This window comes from Myxocyprinus asiaticus, chromosome 31 (assembly GCF_019703515.2).
Source record: "Myxocyprinus asiaticus isolate MX2 ecotype Aquarium Trade chromosome 31, UBuf_Myxa_2, whole genome shotgun sequence".
NCBI classification, from domain to species: Eukaryota; Metazoa; Chordata; class Actinopteri; order Cypriniformes; family Catostomidae; genus Myxocyprinus; species Myxocyprinus asiaticus.
Window position 1 is genome coordinate 34,827,603 of NC_059374.1, and position 20,034 is coordinate 34,847,636.

At 36.0% G+C, this 20,034-nt stretch overlaps 1 protein-coding gene across 5 annotated transcripts in view; it reads right to left on the reverse strand.

Moving 5' to 3' along the window:
• Positions 1–5,935: 5,935 nt before the first annotated feature.
• LOC127421982 (gamma-aminobutyric acid type B receptor subunit 1-like) overlaps positions 5,936–20,034 on the reverse strand; it is a 71,225-nt gene continuing 57,126 nt past the window's right edge. For 4 of the 5 annotated variants that reach the window (XM_051665261.1, XM_051665260.1, XM_051665259.1 and 1 more), the window contains 6 exons: positions 19,165–19,275; positions 18,837–18,930; positions 14,497–14,624; positions 10,365–10,493; positions 9,459–9,602; positions 5,936–7,601 (listed from right to left, as the gene is read on the reverse strand). In XM_051665261.1, coding sequence (XP_051521221.1) covers positions 7,341–7,601; positions 9,459–9,602; positions 10,365–10,493; positions 14,497–14,624; positions 18,837–18,930; positions 19,165–19,275 — 867 coding nt within the window. In that variant the 3' untranslated portion in view covers positions 5,936–7,340. The remainder of the gene's footprint in view (positions 7,602–9,458; positions 9,603–10,364; positions 10,494–14,496; positions 14,625–18,836; positions 18,931–19,164; positions 19,276–20,034) is intronic. The other variant, XM_051665262.1, reaches the window with a different exon arrangement.

Genomic DNA, 20,034 nt, shown 5'->3' on the forward strand with positions numbered 1-20,034 from the left:
GACAGATAGATAGACAGACAGAAAAACAGACAGACCCTGTCCATGAAGAATAAAACAACTTTTATAACAATGAGAGTCACCGTCTTGTGTGTGGAACGTCATGGACCCTGTATGCCAGTTTGATAATCTCAGCGGTAACTATTTATTTACGCCAGGCAAGTAAGCTATTGTTCTGAAAGCAAGCTGCCATCTGCTCAACTGCACAGCGCAACTAACGCAAAGCAGACGCGTTTACTCACGCGACATTCCACTGCAGCGCTGCTGAATCTGATGTCTGTCGCGCATTGAGCAGCTCGTGATGAGCGGTGGGCGCGTGAAGGGTTTGTACGGGTTGCGCGCTTCTGCTGACTAACGCTGTTTAGTCACACTTAGATTTGGCATGCAGCTGCGAAGGACTTCAACATGTCGATAATTCATACTCCTGTCTCTCGCGTGCAAGAATACAATCATGTTGAGCTAAAGTTCATACAGCAAAATGTATAGAGTATAATTAAAATAAAAGCTCACCCCACTCTCAAATGGTGTGCAAATTATATAAGGAATTTCTATAGGTAATGAACTCTCGTTCTTCTTGCAGACCCAGTGTTATTCGCGCCTTTTTTCACCGTTGTCCATACCATCTTAAAGGTGCAATATGTAACAATTTTCATGTAATATTAGACCTTTTTTTTTGCCAATGTGTGAACATCAACTTAAAAAATGAGTCCTTCTCGGACTTCCTAGGTTGCCAATTAAATCCTATAGACTGATTTTCATACGAAGGGAGCGGGTCGCTTTTACCGGGATAATCCAAAGTGTGACGTTTATGCGTGCCCGCGAGAGCCTTGCCTCAGTAATCGCTTCTCTTCCGCTATTCAACAGCGACAATAAACTGCAACACTAGGTAATGTTATCCTAGAGATGGAATCCAGCAAACATCCGGCTCCCAGCACAACACCGACTCCTACACAAACTCTGAGTAAGCCAAAAAAAAAAAACAAACAAAAAAAACATTTATCTACTGAATCCCGTCTGGCTAAGCGGGAACATGATCGTGGTCTAGCGAAAACTAGAGTGAACATCGGCAGGGCATTTGATTCCTGGAGGGACCTTCTTTTGGTTTTGGGGATCAAAACCGAACCTGAATAGGGGGTTCTTCTTATTGGACAGGTAAGCTTACATAACTGCAAATCATGTGAAATATAGTGCTATTAGGATTGATCTGTGTAATTTTAGCTAAACTACAGTAACACATGAAATGAATGCTAGACAATGTTCAAGATAATGCAAAAAGCTCCATTCATTAGTGTAACGTAACTTGGTTATACAGAAAATATATACATTCTATTATTATAAAACAATAGCGCATCGATATATCACAATGACAGTTGTGATGGAATCACATCAATACTGAATTGTGTCAACATATTTATAATGTACAGTCTATTTTATAAACAGCTACTGTCATCATCCACCAAATTTAGCTAACAGCTATTGATAAAGCTGTCTAGCTAGCTAACGCCGACATAGGTTATCGTATAAATGCAGTCAATATATCATGCAAAGAAAAGTGATTACTTCAAACTACAGTCTTGCATAGTCAGACCTATATCCACACTTTGTTTTAGCCCTGTTCCAGCACTGGAGAGTCAAATATAATATACAGTCTCAAAGTTTGTAGTAAAACAATCATAACTGTGTAATTTTAATTATGCTACCTCATCTGTCAACATCTCATGAGTCGGTGAATCACGTTCAGTCTCTTTGTACGTTACGTCATTGTTTTGGTCGATACTTGCTCGCTTCCCTATGGAGTGTGTGCCCGAGCATGAGCAACAGGTAGCTGGCTGCAGTTCACTTAACGGCCACAGGTGTCATTAATAACAAGGGTTTCTGAATCTTACATACTGCACCTTTAAAGACCTTTTACACAAACCTTCTTAAGCTTTTGCGATGTACTTGTGATATGAAATCTGTAATAAGTTAATAAATTATGTACTTATGTTTTGTCAACGTACTGTCCGACTCTTGTCCTTACGAAAGGCACTCGAGCGGCCTATTGTTGTTATATGGAGTTATATCTGTGCCACAATAGACCTTATTCACATCAGCGCCATCTTTGATTTTTGACGGGAATGACAACGAGGCTGTGAGGGATAGAAGTACAGACTCTTCAGTGGGTTGTACTGCAGTTTAAAGTGTTTTTGGATCGTTCCGTGGACAAAACATTGAAAAAACGTCTTTTCAAGAACATCCAGTAACAAAAAACTCCAGACAACATGAGTTGTGTAAAATCAGATGTGATCTAGGAGCTTTTTACAGCTTTATGCTGTTCGTGCAATTGAAGAGATGTGAGACTATCCCTCACAGCCTCGTTTTCATTCCCATTAAAAATAAAAGATGGCGTTACCATGAATAATGTCTATAGACCTTTTTAACTGACTGTGATGTCGCGTTTGTGCCTTATTTAGCAATGTAAATCTTGCAGTTTTTTTATATTATACATTTTTAAAATATTGAGTGTAAGTTTATAACATTATGCTTATTGTTATATTACCCTGGAATTAGTTTTAAAAAAACGAATTACCACAGCTGCGAGGGGGTTTCGATTACATCTGCTGAGATAGTGACAGTAAATTTGTAATATAAAAAGTAAAAGTCTTAATCCACCGCTCTCTATTTTTTTCATCTTCTGGAAAGTCATTCAAACGTAATAGTGGACTTTTGGTAGAAAAACTGGCAAATGGGTAAGTGAATATAATATTTGCTGTGATCTCCCATTCACTCCCATTCACCACTGTCGAAGTTTACCCTGCAAACATTTACTTCCGCGTTCAAAAACCCGGAGTGTGAAAGGTCTGGATTCTTTTCACGCGTTCGCGGAGCGGAAGTCGTCATAATTAACTTGAATGGCAGTGAATGGGGGACCACAGCAAATTAAAATTTTGCTTACCCGTTTGCTCCAACAGCAAAAGAAAAAAATCAACAATTACACTTTCACAGCTTTGCAAAAGAAGATACAAATATACAGTGCTAAATAACAGCAGTAAGAAGAAAGAAATAAGCCAAAATTTCTGTCACTCCCTCATCAGCTGTGTTAGAAGCCTCATCGCAGATATGGTAACTGATTTTTTAAAACGTATTCCAGGGTAATATAATACAAAGTACAATGTTATAAATTTACACTAAATATTTGTAAAATTGGAAATACATTTTTTTTGCTACATTTACGTTGTTAAAGAAGGCTGAAAAACGTCATAACAGGTCTGTGAAAAGGGTCCATTCTGTGCGAGCAAGATTATATTTGTAGCACACAAAAATGTTCTGCGCCAAGATGATTTTGAGCACTCAAAAAGTTATTTTGCATCCACTTGAACTCAAGTATAATTTGTAACTTTTGTGGTCACAATCCGGTATTTGATAACACTGTAAAACGTCAACAGATTTCCTTATGTAATATTTAGTATTAAAGCACTTAATATGCACTTTTACCAACCAAATAGCTAATAACACCAAATTTAACCAATTTTAAAGCTAAACCATGCAGCTTTATATTTATGCAAAATTTGAAAACAATCAGATTAAGCAGAATAAAGTTCATAGAGTAAAATTTAGAGAGTATAATTAAAATAAAAGCTCACCCCACTCTATTAAGCGGTGTGCAAATTATACAGTGACTTTTAGCAAGGTAAAACCTCTGAAAGGAATTTCTATAGGTAATTAAATATACTTTAATACTCGTGTCACGCAAAATCTTGTAGACCCAATGTTTTTGGCAGCAAATTTATAATTAGTTAAAATAAAAGCTCTAAAAATGTACGTACTGCACAAAATCTTTTTCTTACTGAGTATTTTTGCCTTGTTTTCTAGTAAACATATCTAAACATTCTTAAAAGAAGATAAATTTACTTGGCAAGCAAAATGGCATAAGAGAGTTTGTCTTGTTTTCAGAGAAATCTAACTAAATTTAGTGAGATTTATGCTATGCTAGCTAAAACTATTTGCCAATGGGGTAAGAAATATAAACTTAATTCAAAGTTCAAACAAGTTCAAACTTGTGAAAACCAGTTCATTTTTCTTACCACATTGGCAGATTTTTTATTTTTTTTTCTTGTTTCAAGAATAAAGTTTATATAAAATTTTGTCAAATTTATCTGAAAACAAGACTTAATATCTTGTGCCATTTTGCTTATCAGGTAAATATATATTGATTTAAGAATATTAAGATATTTTTACTGGAAAACAAGATAAAAATACTAATTAAGAAAAAAAAATTGCAGTGCAGGAATTGTAAAATACATAATAGGAACATTTAAAAAAATGTTGAGTTTTGGTATAGGTTTTGGCTGATTTTGGGGCTAGTTTTGTTTAGGGCTGTCTTGTTACTTTTGGGGGGTGGGCTTCCTTATCTTGCTCCATCATAAAAAATCCCAGCTGTACTCTCAGTGCAAAATAATGAGTTTATTGAATGTTGAAATCCAGAGAGTTTGCATATTTAGAGAAACTTTCTTAAGCTTAAAGGTGCTGTAAGCGTTTATTTTTTTATTTTATTTTTAATGGAATTGTATACAGAAAATGTTCTTTCTCCCTAAAAGATATCACGGAAATAAGTGTCCTATGATATCTCATCAGCCTCAGTGAAAGGACTGCGGGCCGCAGTCACATTCTTTGATCAGCCAATCAGAAGACTTTGATTTCTGCTGTCAATCGCTTTGCAGATTCACATAGTGTAGCAGTTGTCAGCTGAGAAGACATGCTGCTCTACTGTTTGGTGTCAGTCTCAATGCTATCTTTGGAGGGTCGTGTGTCTTAATTCAATGTCTCAGTCTTGTGGATGTTCCATAACTGCTAAAATCGCTTACAACATCTTTAACATACATACATACATACAGGCTCATTTTTGTCCTTTCAAAATGACAAGGGAATTCATATTATTTATACATTTGGAAGTATTAAGTATTATCAGTATTTTCTTGTTGTATAGTGCACACACCTGACAATCAAACAGTACATTTAAAAGGGAAATCCGTAATTTAGAGAAATAGATGCCTTCGAATAACAACAACTCTACCATAATTGTTAGTGGTCACTCTGCTCAGATGTTTACAAAGGTAGAACCACTTCTATCAGTTCAAAAGGCACTGTTTCAGTAATTACAGATTGTACCTTTACTGTGTGCCAAGTGTTACAATATATAGTCACACACCCTGAGCTACATTACTAGAATGCTTATACTAGAGGGAAAACAATGCCCTGTACTATGCTTAGTTGCCCAGCTCACCAACTGTGAATAATTGCTTGTTGCTTGATAGTTTATACATGAGTACTATTCAATGATAAAGATACAAGAATGAAACATGCAACAATGTACATATACTGTCTTAAATAAAAATTTCTAAATATTGTATTATTGTGAAAACATTAAAGTAAAATAAAGTGATTGTCTTGTCATAGAAAATTAATATATAATATTGCAGTTAATGTAAATATACTGTACATAGTGATTGTCAACAAGTACAAAATTCTAAGCATTGACCCAATTTTTAATTGCAAAAAGGAGACTTAGCAGATTAACCTGTTATGGTTATACTGTAGTATGTGATTTGTGCCAGTGTTTATGACATATCTGCTAGAGGATTGGGAATACATAATATTGATACGTTTAAATGTCACAGAGTGGCATAAATATGATTTTAAAATTGTACAAAAGAGTATATTTGTGTATATTTGTGAACATCTACCAATAATACAATGCAACAATTGTGTAGAGGACTCATTTATCTACTACAATTTGTAGGAGGCACAAAAAGATTTTTAAAACCATCTGTAAATGATAAAAAAAAATAATAAATAAATAAATAATTAAAAAAAATATATATATATATATATATATATATATATATATATATATATATATATATATATATATATATATATATATATATATATATATATATAAACAAACAAATAATAAATAAATAAACATAAAAAATATATAGTATTTCACAGACCAAGTACTGCTCTTGAATTTGGGATGAGAAAATTTAACTGGTCAGGCAGCTAGTTTTCGGAGACAACTTTCCACATTCAGAATTCAGCAACAGTGACATCACCAAAAAAAAAAAAAATAATAATATAATAATAATAATAATAATTCATATTAGAACATTTTTAATAAAATATGGTTAGTGGCATTAGCTCCAGGCTCTGTGGTGTCTACAAAAATTGCCCTGGAAGAGCAAAAGCTGCAGAAGCTTTTTTGAGGCCTGTGCTTATTTTTCACATGAACTGTGAAGTACACACAAATCACAAACGTCTAAGATGATTTGACAAACAAAAAAAGTATAAGTAATATAGCGCTCTGACTGTACCCTAATAAATGTTAAAACAATCCAACACTTTTCTTACATAGTCCAGGTCAAAATAAAGCACCCATACTTCATTCACTTCCATTTCATTCTACTCCACTTCTACTACTATGGCTGTAACAAATGTGAGCAGAAGAGGGTGATACAAGGACAGGAAAGCCATTAAAGCACACAGGCACGCAGCCTTAGGGATTAGAGGAGAAAAAGCATATGGGGAAAATAGAGTATCGACCAGACTCAGGTCAAATACCTTTAGGAGTACGTAAATCACAGGTTCAGCTAAAACCTTGTCTCATTTTCTTTGTGATCTGGATGAGAACGAGCAATTCACCAGATACACAGTTGCTGCAATGCAAGGCCTGTCTCATTAAAGCGACACTCAGCTAGTCTTTCAAATGTTAAGTGAAGCACGAAGGCATGCTCTTCTTCAGACACGGTCTTCTTCCACTGACACTTAAAATATATCAAAGAAACATTTGACCGGTTCTGGCTCCAGCACCTCAGTAAAACTTTCTAAACACCCTTGTCCTAGTGTTTAAAAGAAACTTCTATCCAAAGGGATTTACAACGGTCCAATTCCAGTTCTTCTTGAAGAACCCAGATTTAAGTGCTACGCTCAAGGGCACAATAATGACAAAACTCAAACGTGAATTAAGTAACTCATCTCTTTTGGACTTACTCCTGCTCAGAACTTCTAAGCATGCAAACAGCAGTTCAGATCTTTTAATTTTGAGTTAGCCCAATCCAGCCCTCAAGGAAAGTTAGAAAGCTTAATAGATAGAATACCCCCCCCCACCCCCAATAGATTCATACAGTGAAAGCATTTTAAATCGTTTCCAGAATTCTTGAGCTATCAAAAGTAAACAAACAGGAATGTCATGGAAGGTCAGGAAGCCAAACGTTGAGTCATAAACCTGCCAACTTAGAAATAAAGAGAGTGTCCTTAAACTACAGGTTACTAGATATATCTTTGCACCATCCAGAACACCTGGATCATTTATACAGCAGGGGCAAACGGCTGTTGTGGCAGTTGTTTCGGCTCAGTTTGCCTTCGCCCTGGTAGAGGTTGGAGGAATTGGAGAAGGAAGGAGTTAGAGATTGTTTGTCTGTAGCGGGGGAGTAGCTAGGGGGATCCGCCTGAGATGGTGGGACGCTGTGGTTCTGGTTCTGATTCAGGACGGACTGGCGCCTACGAGAACGCAAGGCCTGACGTTCTGCAAGTTGACTCCGTAGTTCTGTCACTCTTTCTTCCTTCTATGCAAAAAATAAAATAAAAAAATGAAATAGCCACATTATACATTTCTCTATTACAAAACTGACAGATCTTCAAACCTCTGCACAGTATTGGAGACCACAAATAAAAATTCGGTCATTATTTGCTCACCATCATGTTGTTCCAAATGAGGGGAACCCAAAAAGGAAAGGTTAGCAAAATGTTCAGGCTGATGTTTTACTTACAGTGAAAGTAAACGGGGATGTACACTGTAGAGCTCCAACAAAGAACAAAAAAGCACCATGGAACTACCAAAAAATTTGTCCATGACTTGTGCACTATATTTCAAGTTTTGAAGCCATACAATATCTTTGTTAGATGTCAAAAACCTTGTCATTCACAATAGCTCGAATCTCATTTGCATTTGCATAAAGACACGTCATGGCAATGTTGATGCCAAACATCATTGCTCACACAAATCAAGTTGCTTCATTAATATGGGCTAGAGGTCTGCAACCCAACCCAGGCCTGGTGGGACCCAAGAACCTGTGGGATTTTGGGCTAGGTTTGGGTTAGTTTTTCAAGCAGACATCGGGTTCAGGTTTGTAATTAATGAAAAAGTAAAATAAACAGCCCTACCTTACTCGTTTCGCGCACGTGCTTTTACTCACAGACACCTGCGAATGGATGTGTTTGGGGCATGATTTTGCGCACGTCTGCTCTGTTTTCCATTTTTTTCCTATGTAAATATTTGCTGGACAGATGTCTCGTATAAAGAGAGTCACCGATTTCAGGTTGGGTTGGGTTCGGGCTTAAAATTGGATGGTACTGTTTGGGTCAGGTAGGGTTAGGTCACATGGTCACGGGTATGGGTTGGGTTTCATTTTACGGCCCGTGAACACCTCTAATATGGGCTACTTTTGATACTTCTTTGTTCCTTTTTGTCTACAGTATTTTGCTATACTTCTCTTTTTGTGTTCCAAAAAAGAAAAAAAAGCCAAACAATTTGGGGGTGAATAAATGTATCCCTTTAAACTTTCATCACAAGAATCCTTCAGCTGGCGCCTTTTTAAAAATCTGTAACTAGCCTTAATTTATGTACGTATATGTGATGCGCTGTAATAAAATAAGTCAGTCGCCATTTTTGGAAAAACTTGATAACTTTTTTATAAAACAAAGCCTCAGTGTTCAAGTTGTGTCAGTTTTATAATTAAATTCAAATGAAACTTTTGTTTTTATGCTCTTTAATGCGGTGCTTGTCAATTTGATAGCATCTCTCCAATCAGCCCTCACCTTTACTACAAACTATAGAAAACATCTACAACAAAAAAACGTATAAATGAACATCAGAGGGGATGTTGAATGACACAATGAAATGATCTAAAATGATCATCTCTATTGTAATTGGGGAAACAGTGTTTCAACCATGGGAAGACATCAATGACATCAACAACTTCCATCTAACAGTTCATTTACCTCAGGAAAGTTATCTAATCTCCATAGTTAAACAATGTTTCATGACAGCCAACATTTAAACTATTATATCAGCAACGGTTTGGGATAGAAACATAAGATTACATCATTAGAACGCAGACTCCTTTTTACTTACAAAATGTGATTCTTGGACAATGCGACACAAAACGATGGAGCATGTGACATATTTCCTCAACTAAACCCTATTCTGTTCACTGAATGAACAGCACATTGTGTATAGTCATGTGCTCTGAAAGTCAAAGACAAGGACGACTACTGCCTTAATTATAATTCATATAATTTTTCCTGTGGATTTCTGAGATTCCATCCTGTGCATTAATTTGTTAATCTATTATCAAGCTGTGTGCACATAAGCAGAGGGAGGAAGGAAGTGAAGGATGGAAGGAGAGAAAAGGAGCACGTGCCTCTTGAATGATCTTCTGGAGTTCCCTGTTCTCACGCTCCAGCTGGCGTGATTTTTCTTCGTCGTTGTTGTTGGTGGAGGAGCTGGTTTTAAGCGTGTCCTGCTGCTCTGATTGCCATTCGCCACGAGTGATCAAACGTCGTATCTGTGGAAATAACAGTTAAAATCTATGAACCATCACAAGAAAAACCACTGAATTAATTAAATACCACCGAAATCAATAGTTCATATGTATAATATTGTGTAGGAGAGGACAGGGGTAATAAGTAAGGGGTTATGCACAGCCAATCTGTCATTTTTCAAAATAAATCCCAACATGAACCGGCAAGTTATTGTATCACCCTGATTTCGACCAAAATAAATGGACATGAAATATTGATTTGAGTTGAAATTATTATGTCAGAGGAAAGAAGCAGTGCGGTGATACGAGTGACATAAAACTAGCACAGTTATGTAGGAAATCAGTTGTCTGGGACAACAGTCAGTTAAATGTACAGTTTTGCGATCATTATACAAAAATATTTGCTGTAGAATGCAATCAGAATCAAGTATTCCAGATAGCCATGTTAAAATAAATATAATATGTTCCTATAGCTCAACTTGTAGAGCATGGCTCTAGCAATGCCAATGTCATGGGTTCAGATTCAACAGATCACACATATTGATAAAATGTATACCTTGAACGCACAGTAAAAGCATCTGCCAAATATTTAAATGTTCAACAAAACATCCATTTCTTATTGAGAATGAAACATAACCAAATGAACTTGCAGTGACAATAGAAACTGTGTCAAGGGAAAGAAAACTGAAATTAGAACAAATGAGAATTTTTTTCCACCATAAAAACAAAACTAGCACAAATGTAGAAGTCATATAAAGCTGATGGGGATTTTATGGGTGCACAGACCTTAGGCACAAAGAGCACAACAAGGGTGATATAGACAGAGAAAATGATGGCCAGGGAGGCAAACGCAAATGAAGCATCCTGCTGAGAGGAGAGGATCATTGTCACTGGAGCAGTAATCATACACAGCACCTGAAAAAAAAGAGAAAATAAAGGTTAATAATGTAGTGATATACACTCACTGAGAACTTTATTAGGAACACTATGGTCCTAATAAAGTGCCAGACGTGGTCTCCTGCAGTTGTAGCCCATCCGCTTCAAGGTTCGACATGTTGTGCATTCTGAGATGCTGTTCTGCGCACTACAATTGTACAGAGCGGTTCTCTGAGTTACAGTAGCCTTTCTGTCAGCTCAAACCAGTATGGTCATTTTCCGTTGACCTCTCTCATCAACAAGGTGTTTCCGTCTGCAGAACTGCTGCTCACTGGATGTTTTTTGGCACCATTCTGAGTAAACTCAAGAGACTGTTGTGTGTGAAGATCCCAGGAGATCAACAGTTACAGAAATACTCAAACCGGCCCGTCTGACACCAACAATCATGCCACGCTCGAAATCACTGAGATGAAAATGTTTTCCCCATACTGATGGTTGATGTGAACATTAACTGAAGCTCCGGACCTGTATTTGCATGATTTCATGTATTGCACTGCTGCCACACAATTGGCTGATTAGATAATCGCATGAATAAGTAGGTGTACAAGTGTTCCAATAAAGTGAGTGTATGTCTGATAATGACTAATTTCTTCTAATTTCTCGACTCTAGAGTTTGTGAGCGATAAACTACCTAGGCCTTGTTCACACTGCAGACAAATCCGATTTGTTTTTTTGTAAATGATTAAATCAGATCTGTTTATTCAGACAATGTGGTTAGTATCTGATATGTTTGTCACAATGCCAAGAGACTTTCTTACACAACAATTCAGTAGATGTCAATGGAAAGAGAAGACGTAAAACTGGAAATGTCCATCATGATGTAAGACAAATCATGCATATGATCTGTCTGAAATCACCTACTCATTCATTTATTCATGATTCACAAGATAGCAAATGCAACATGGTTTGCTATGTGGGGGAAAAGTGAGTGAATTTAGACAGCTGTAAAGACTACTGAACATTGTGCATTGACATTGCAAACGTTTTGTTTTAAAGTTCAAAACATGACTGTTCAACAATGACTTTACTCGGATTTCAAACTACCTATAAATGTGTTCTGGATGGGGTTTGTAAAGTTACAACTTTACAAACTACAAAAAATGAAAAAGGATAGACCAAAACAACACCCCCAAAAAAAATGTTTTTTTAGATTTTGCCTTACTTTTACTTTATTGAGTTTAGAGTTACATTAATAGAAATCTCTGTAAATGTGCCAGTTAAGTTATTACAGCTATATTTTTTTTAAACTTTAAATAAGGCGTTAGTATACCACACTGGCATCACCACTAGAGGGTGTAAATTGCCTTTAAGAAAAAACAACATTGCAGAGCAGAAACTGTGCTGTAAATGAGAACTGAGATATTAAAGAAAGCATGAAATGGAAAAAGTGAGAGATAGAGGGAGAAAGAAAGAGAGAGAATTGTTGATGAAAAAGAGAGAGCTTGTTTTGTCAAAACACTTTTCAGCGGGCAAAAGTGCTAGATTAAGATCTCGTATGACAGTGGAGAAGTCATATCTGGCAAACATTACAGGAAAATAGCTTGTATTTACCAAAATGACACTACAGACAGATAACAGAAGGCATGACCTGACTGTCAAATCTGTCCTGAATCAAAACAACTTGTCTAGAGCAACCATGCTGTTTGATAGTTTTAAAGACCCATTGAAATTGCTTGACGAGCACAGTTTTTTGAAAATGGAAGCAGAGGTAGGGCATAGGGCATACAGTATCAAAGGACACATCCATTTTTATTTAATATTTATTCATTTAAAAGCTACTTTTGTCAACTTTTAGGCAGGGGCGGTTCTAGTCCATTTTGTCTGGGGGGGCCAGTGTGGGGCCAGGTGTGCTTGTAGGGGTGCAACTCTATAATAACTTAAATGGCCCCTGTACACATATAAAACATAATTAGCTGTTTTAATATTTGTGGACATGCAATTTTTTAAAGACAAAAAATGTGTCTTATTTGCCAACTTTAAGTTAATATGTTGAAAATATGTAAACAAATAGGCTCATGACATATGTTTCAATAAGTCAATACACACTAACATTCTGGTTTTACAGAAAGACTATTGCAGTAAAATTCTTAATGAATAAACTCTCAGTAAAATTAATGATAGGCTACACATCAAGATTTTAGGTTAGAATTTAAGCTGTCGGCTATAATCAGCATGTACAGGTCTTGTAAATGGTCACTTTTTTAAGATTCTTTTAAGAATTTTTAATCACATTTTTAAATTTTGCAACGATATCATTAGCACAATTAGGTTAAAGAATATACGACTATATCATACAGGTATAAAACACTGAACTCAAACGGTCAACGCTTGTTGTAGCTGGAGAGTTATGCCTAAAAATGCTCCTATGGCTTCTAAGGGACTGTCAGAAAATTCCACCCATAGCACTAAAATGTCGGAGATGTCCAAGTATTCATTAATTAATTAATCCAATTGAAGTGTAAGTTATGTATACAATTTACAATCTTTAGAATGTGTAAAGGTTTTTTTAATAAGTGTTTAAGACAGAACATGCAAGGCAGTTGCATTGAACACTTGGATACCAGTGATATTTTAGCACAGTGTGTGGACTTTTCAGACGGTCTCTTTTGCACCATAAGCGAATATTTAATAAATATTAAACTTAAATTAAATTTCACCCTGCAAAATATTATTATGCAGTCATAATGCATTGATTTTTTGTTTAAATATAATTGGTTTGGTCTATTTACTGTGATGGGTCACTGAACTCGAAAATGGGATGGAAAATGAGAATCCCACTCTTATCATTCTACCACTCCAAATAACCACTCCACTTTTACCACTCTATTAACACGGGGGCATTAATTTGTATTATATCAAGTGATAGCAGACACCTTGTAATAAAGGTAGCTCTATTCATTTTACCTCCATCTAATTTTTCCTTGTATAGGAGACAACATGTGTAAAAATCAGCTCATCTTACCCCACTCTCCCCTACAATAGCCTATTGATGGCCTCGAAGCTAACAGACTCAGACTAAAAGTCACACAACTCCAATTTTTATTGCATCTGACTCATTTCAGAATGTTGCATCATGGCAAAAAACAGACGTTTATTCCTATGTTTTTGTTTTTGATGATTAACTCAAGCACACTTAAGTAGCATCAAAGCAAGGGATGTTATTTCTGACACAGAGCAGAGATGTGGTGCTGTTCTGGGATTAAATCTGATCTTATTTAAAATAGCTGTAGGACTGACAAAAAGCTGTGATCATGTTCACGTTTCCAGTGAAGTGTTTCTTGTTTCCTCATTAGGTTGTTTTAGTCAGAGTTTAAGCAATTAGGTGCAATTATGCAAATCATCCAGCAAAGCACTTGGAGTTATTGCTGGAATCAAACTGTTTGCAAGCAGTCTAGCAATCCATAGCGCAGCACAAAATGACATTAATCAACACTCCATTCAAAACAAAGTGCTAAAAAAGGCTAGCACGCAAGGTGACATGTCGTCTTTTTCTTGTTAAAAATAGATACACTCAAGGTTAGGATTACATCAGCCTTTACAGTTTGTGTAAAGATCATTTTTATACACTGATTTAGATTAGGTGGGGTGTATGCTAGTGTTTAAAGGGATAGTTCACCCAAAAATATAAAGAACTGACAGCCTGAACCATTAATTTCATTGTATGGTAAAAGATGCAATGAAAGTGAATGGTGAGGCTAACATTCTGACATCTTATTTTGCGTTTCACAGAAAAAAGAAAGTCACACTGATTTGAAACAACATGAAGGTGTGTAAATAATGAAAGGAGTTTTGGGTCAGTTTTAAGTTAACTATCCCTTTAAAGATAAGGGCTGGTGACACTTAAACGCTCATGAAATCTTTACAGTAGAGTACATGGCCTCATGTGTTTCACCCATCAGCACTATGCTGTCAGCTACGGTTAGAGTGCACTTCTATAACAGTATATGCTGTTAAAATAGAAACAGCTGGAAACTACACTTACAGATACATTGTAGATGGCCATGCCAACCGCCCTATGGTCATTAATCTTTTCTGTGGAGATGGACTTTGTCTCATAGGCCAGAAAGATCCCCAGCAGCAGCAGAAGTCCCTTGTAGCCATACACCACACCTGAGGGAAACAGTCATTAGTTATAGTGAGTGCTCTTAAAGGTTTGAGGTGGTCTATGCTTTTGCCAAACTTGGAACTCATGTAAGCCTATTATTCTGTGTTACCTGCAGATATATTCTGTGTGAGACTTTTGTCTAAATAAATACACATTGTAGACACATTTGCAGAATTCAAAAATAGTGTCCAATACACAAACAAACCACTCCAGTTTCATCGAATCAATGATTCTATTGAACCAATTCAGCTTAGTAAATCACACAGATGTAAGGGAGAACTTTAGGAGTAAAACTGATATTTGACACAATCTAAAGTGTATAATTTAATCGAAATATAGCGATAAGAAGTAGCTCACTAAAAATGTATTTTACTACAGAAATTAAATATTAAATATAACACTTCTGATGCGATGACAAGTGCATCAGTGAATTGGGTGTCTGAACCAGTTCATTGAAATGAAAAGAATGAACAAACTGATTCACTGTGCCATATTTCATCCCAAAATCAAAAGAAAGATAAAAAGTTATATTTTGCAACAGACTATTTTAGCACCATTAAGATTTTTGCACTGTTACATTATTTTCATGACAATAAATGAAAGGAGTTTTCTGTGTTCACTACAAGTTAAGCTCAATCGACAGCATTCCGGGCACAATACTGATTGCCACAAAAATTTATTTCGTTTTGTCCCTCCTTTTCTTTAAAAAAAGCTAAAATCTGGGTTACAGTGTGGCATTTATAATCAGGACATTACTGATGTAAAAAACAGCACCATCACTATTTGAAAAAAGTCATTTTTGATCAAATCTAGACAGGCCCATTCCCAGCAGCCATCACTCCAACAACTTATCCTTGAGTAATCATGCTAAATTGCTAATTTAGAACTAGAAAATCACTTGACATTATATCAAACACAGTTGAAAGCTATTTGGTTCGTTAAATGAAGCTTAACATTGTCTTTGTGTTTGTTTTTGAGTTGCCACAGTATGCAATAGACTGGCATGTCTTAAGGTCAGTATTAGGTAAAAAAATGGCAAAAAAGAAACAGCTTTCTCTTGAAATTTGTCAGTCAGTAATTGTTTTGAGGAATGAAGGCTATACAATGCTTGAAATTGCCAAAAAACTGAAGATTTCATACAAAGGTGTACACTACAGTCTTCAAAGACAAAGGACAACTGGCTCTAACAAGGACATAAAGAGATGTGGAAGGCCCAGATGCATCTAAACAAGAGGATAAGTACATCAGAGACTCTAGTTTGAGAAATAGACACCTCACATGTCCTCAGCTGACAGCTTCATTGAATTCTACCCACTCAACACCAGTTTCATGTACAACAGTAAAGAGAAGACTCAGGGGTGCAGGCCTTATGGGAAGAATTGCAAATAAAAAGTCACTTTTGAAACAGAAAAACAAAAAGAAAAGATTAGAGTGAGCAAAGAAACACAGACATTGGACAACAGATAATTGGAAAAGAGTGTTATGGATCTTAACTCCATTGAGCTTTTGTGGGATCAGCTAGACTGTAAGGTGTGTGAGAAGTGCCCGACAAGACAGCCACATCTATGGCAAGTGCTAAAAGAAGCGTGGGGTGAAATGTCACCTGAGTATCTGGACAAACTGACAGCTAGACATGGAGGATTGTTTGATGAAAACTCTTTGAAGTAGTTTAAGAAGTTTGAAGTAATTTTTCACATTATTAATGTCCTGACTATACACTGTGATCAGTTGAATGCCAAGGATCTGCAAAGCTGTCATTGCTGAGGGTTTTTTGATGTGAACTCTTTGAAGTAGTTTAAATCTTTTTCAAATTGTAATTGTCATTATTTACATTATAATTAATGTAAATTATTAATGTCCTGATTATACATTGTGATCAGTTGAATGCCACTTTGGTGAATAAAAGTATCAATTTCTTTCCATAAGAACAAAATCTGTAAATTATTCCAAACTTTTGGCCGCCAGTGAACCTGATAACATGATTTTAGTGTGATAAAATCAATTACTACCCTTTTCTGTGTAAATTTATATCCAATTTTTCAACTTTGTTGACATGACGACGTAACGCTGTAAACCCTAAAACCCTAAATCGACTGTAAAAAAAACAAATGTAAACAACTTTACAGCTCAAATAATAAAATGTTTGTTTTAACAAAATAATTAATGTAAATGCTTTTATAAAATTATAAGCTTCACATTTTTGCCTTTAAACCTTCCAAAAATTGGTCCCGTTCACATTGTAAGTGCCTCACTTTAACCTTGATTTTTGCTACTTATTTCTTATTTATTTTTTTAAGTAAATGAGGGACGAGTTGAAATAATTTTTGTGGAAACATTATGCCACATATAATGTCAATAGAGTTTAACTTGTATTGAACCCGGAATATTCCTATAAGCACATCCTCCCCAACCCCTTTTCAATTCCCATTACTGTAATGCGTTTTTACTTTATAGTTTGTTTATAATTCTCATTATTATCAATAATGATTCTCATTACTGCAATACAGTAATGTAACTAATCTTGTCAGGAAACAATGTTTTTTTTTTATGAATATAAATTAAAGGAAGTACAGCAAATACTACCATGATATACTACCTGTATATTATATATACAGTATATATAAATACTTCAGAATTTAAATAATTGATCTTTTTTTTTTTTTTTTTTTTTAAACTAATGATTTTTGCATTGCATTAAGTATAACTGGGGGGAAATGTGCTTAATTTTCATGAAAATAATGTCACAATGCAAAAATTTAAAGGTCCTAAAAATACAACTTAATATCTCTTGTTCATTTCTAAAAAGTTGTGAAAGAAATTAAAAGTGAAAAAAATTAAAAGAGGCAAAAACAGAGGAAGTGAGTCAAAAGAGAGGGACTAATAAGTCCCATTAGAGTTTAATCTCGTATTGAGTTCAGGGAGGGTTCTTCCTCCGTAATATTATCTTCCCTTACAGTGTGAGAGAATCAGGCTATGAGATCCAGACCTGTGCACTGACCCATATAATTTAATTTTACACTGCAGTGCTTTGATAGGGAGCCATAGCAAGAGGGAGAGTGCAAGAAAGAGATAGTGAGACAGAGAGAGAGAGAGAGAGAAAAAGTGAGTTATAGGAATGTATGTGGAAGAGTGCAAGGAATATAAAATGAATAGGAACTCTTGAGCATATGACAAATTATTAATTTAAATTTCAGAGACAGATTGTGTCAGTGAAGTGCAGCATGATAAGCAGCACAATAGATAATTAATTAAACTCCTGGATACATATAAGATGTTCTAGACCAAGTTAAATGCTTTAACTTAACGAGCAATATGCAGCTGAAATAAGTTTGAAATAAGCAATAACAAATTAGTTTGAAAACATACACAAAAACTTCAAGTATAGATGCTTTAAACTTATAAATACATTACATTAAAGAAATCATTATTCAATTTTTGCTTTTCTGAATAAAATGTGAGTGGTGCTTGCCTGTGCAAAACTTGAAACCACAATGCTACAGTGTTATGGGTGGTTACCAGATGTTGCTCTGTGGTTAATATGGTGTTCTGGGTGGTTGCTATGGTTTTGCTAGGGTGGCTGCTTATTGGCCTCAACCAAAAAGAGCCCACCACCAATGGTCTCTAGATATGGCATGGGTCCCTCTTTCAATGTAAGTCTATGGGTTTTATATGCCTGTTTTATCACCAGCCAGTCAAAATCATCTTAAAAAAGTAATAGCACACCTCTCCTTAACTATTTCCACAGTTTGAGCTATGATTTATTTCCATAACACAAACGGTACAGGATGTTACATGCCAAAATTTAATTCTTAGGCTCAGGGGTTAGGCTAACCCCTAATTGTGTGCAATAGTAATAGTGACGCATGCCTTGGCGTGCATCACCAATAAGAACTGGGGCAGTGGTGGCTCAGCGGTTAAGGCTCTGGGTTACTGATCAGAAGGTCGGGGGTTCAAGCCCCAGCACTGCCAAGATGCCACTGTTGGGCCCTTGAGCAAGGCCCTTGACCCTATCTGCTCCAAGGGTGCCATATCATGGCTGACCCTGCACTCTGATCCCAGCTTAGCTGGGATATGTGGAAAAAAAAGAATTTCACTGTATATGTGCAAAATGTATAATGTGTGATAAATAAATATAATTATTATGAATTATGAACTGAGTCATGAAGTTTTTAGAAACTGAAGACCAAAGAGAAAGGAGATAAGTACTGGAAACATACCAAGCCACGTGTTCATCTTCTCTGAGCTGCAGTGCTCAAGAAGAGGCTGAATCAACACATCTAGATCTTCTTTAGGAGCCTCTTTAGTAAACTTCTGCTCAGAGGAAGAAACAACAGAGAGAGAGAGAGAGAGAGAGAGAGAGAGAGCAAGTTGAAAGGACAGAGATTGAGGTCAATGCAGCAGAGCATAGCACTACAATCCTTCACCATTAACACCTATTTCCATGAGCTTGCTCAGCAGGAAATTCTTAAAGCATTTCAAAGGAAGCACATCATAAAAGTCACAGTAACAACAACAACAACAAAAAAATATATTGGGTAACCACACCTCCACAGTGATGTGCAAGGGGTCCATGATTTGCCAGATAAGCAGAGAGAGTACATCAATCGCCAGCAGAACTGCAACCGTCGCATATAGCTTCCATGGATCCAAGTGCTGCTGGGACATAACAAGAGCATAATCACTAGTCAATGATACACAAGACTCACAATATAGATCAAGATAAGCAATAGCTGTAAATGAGAAAATAAATGTCACATTTACTGTAGGCACGGTCACAGCAGTTGGAGACTTTAAAGGAATAGTTCACCCAAAAATCTGTTATTATTTAACCCCCGTAAGTTGTTGTTTTTGTGGAATACAATAGGAGAAATTTTTGAGGAGTCTTTGCATAGCTTTTGCCATACAATGACAGTTCATAGTCACACAAAAATAAAAACACAAATAAAGCACCATGAATGTATCACAAAAGAACTCCATACAAACTCATGCACTAAATTCCAAGACATTGATGCGTCTTATTTTAACCTGGACACAGATGGAGCTAAACGTGAGCTTAGGCCTGTTCACACCAAATTCATGACGAATTTGTGAGACAAACTTCAGACGAAAGGTCTATTTACATTGAGACCGTATTGAATGAAGCGAAAAAGTAATTCACCCCTGTACAGTAGGCGACGCTGTTGCTGTTCTATTTTTTACTAGTTTCCTGCCTGGACCATTCTGCATTCAGCTGTCAGTGCTAGAGATTAATATACTGAATGCTGTTAAAGCATTTATTTACTGTACCTAATTTTGCATCTGTCATTTTAAGGAATATAGAATCTGTGTTTTTTTATGCGAGTAAAGAACGCTGTTGCATAAAAGTATATCCTATGTCTTAATATTTGCACATATTTGCATATGTTGATATGAGTA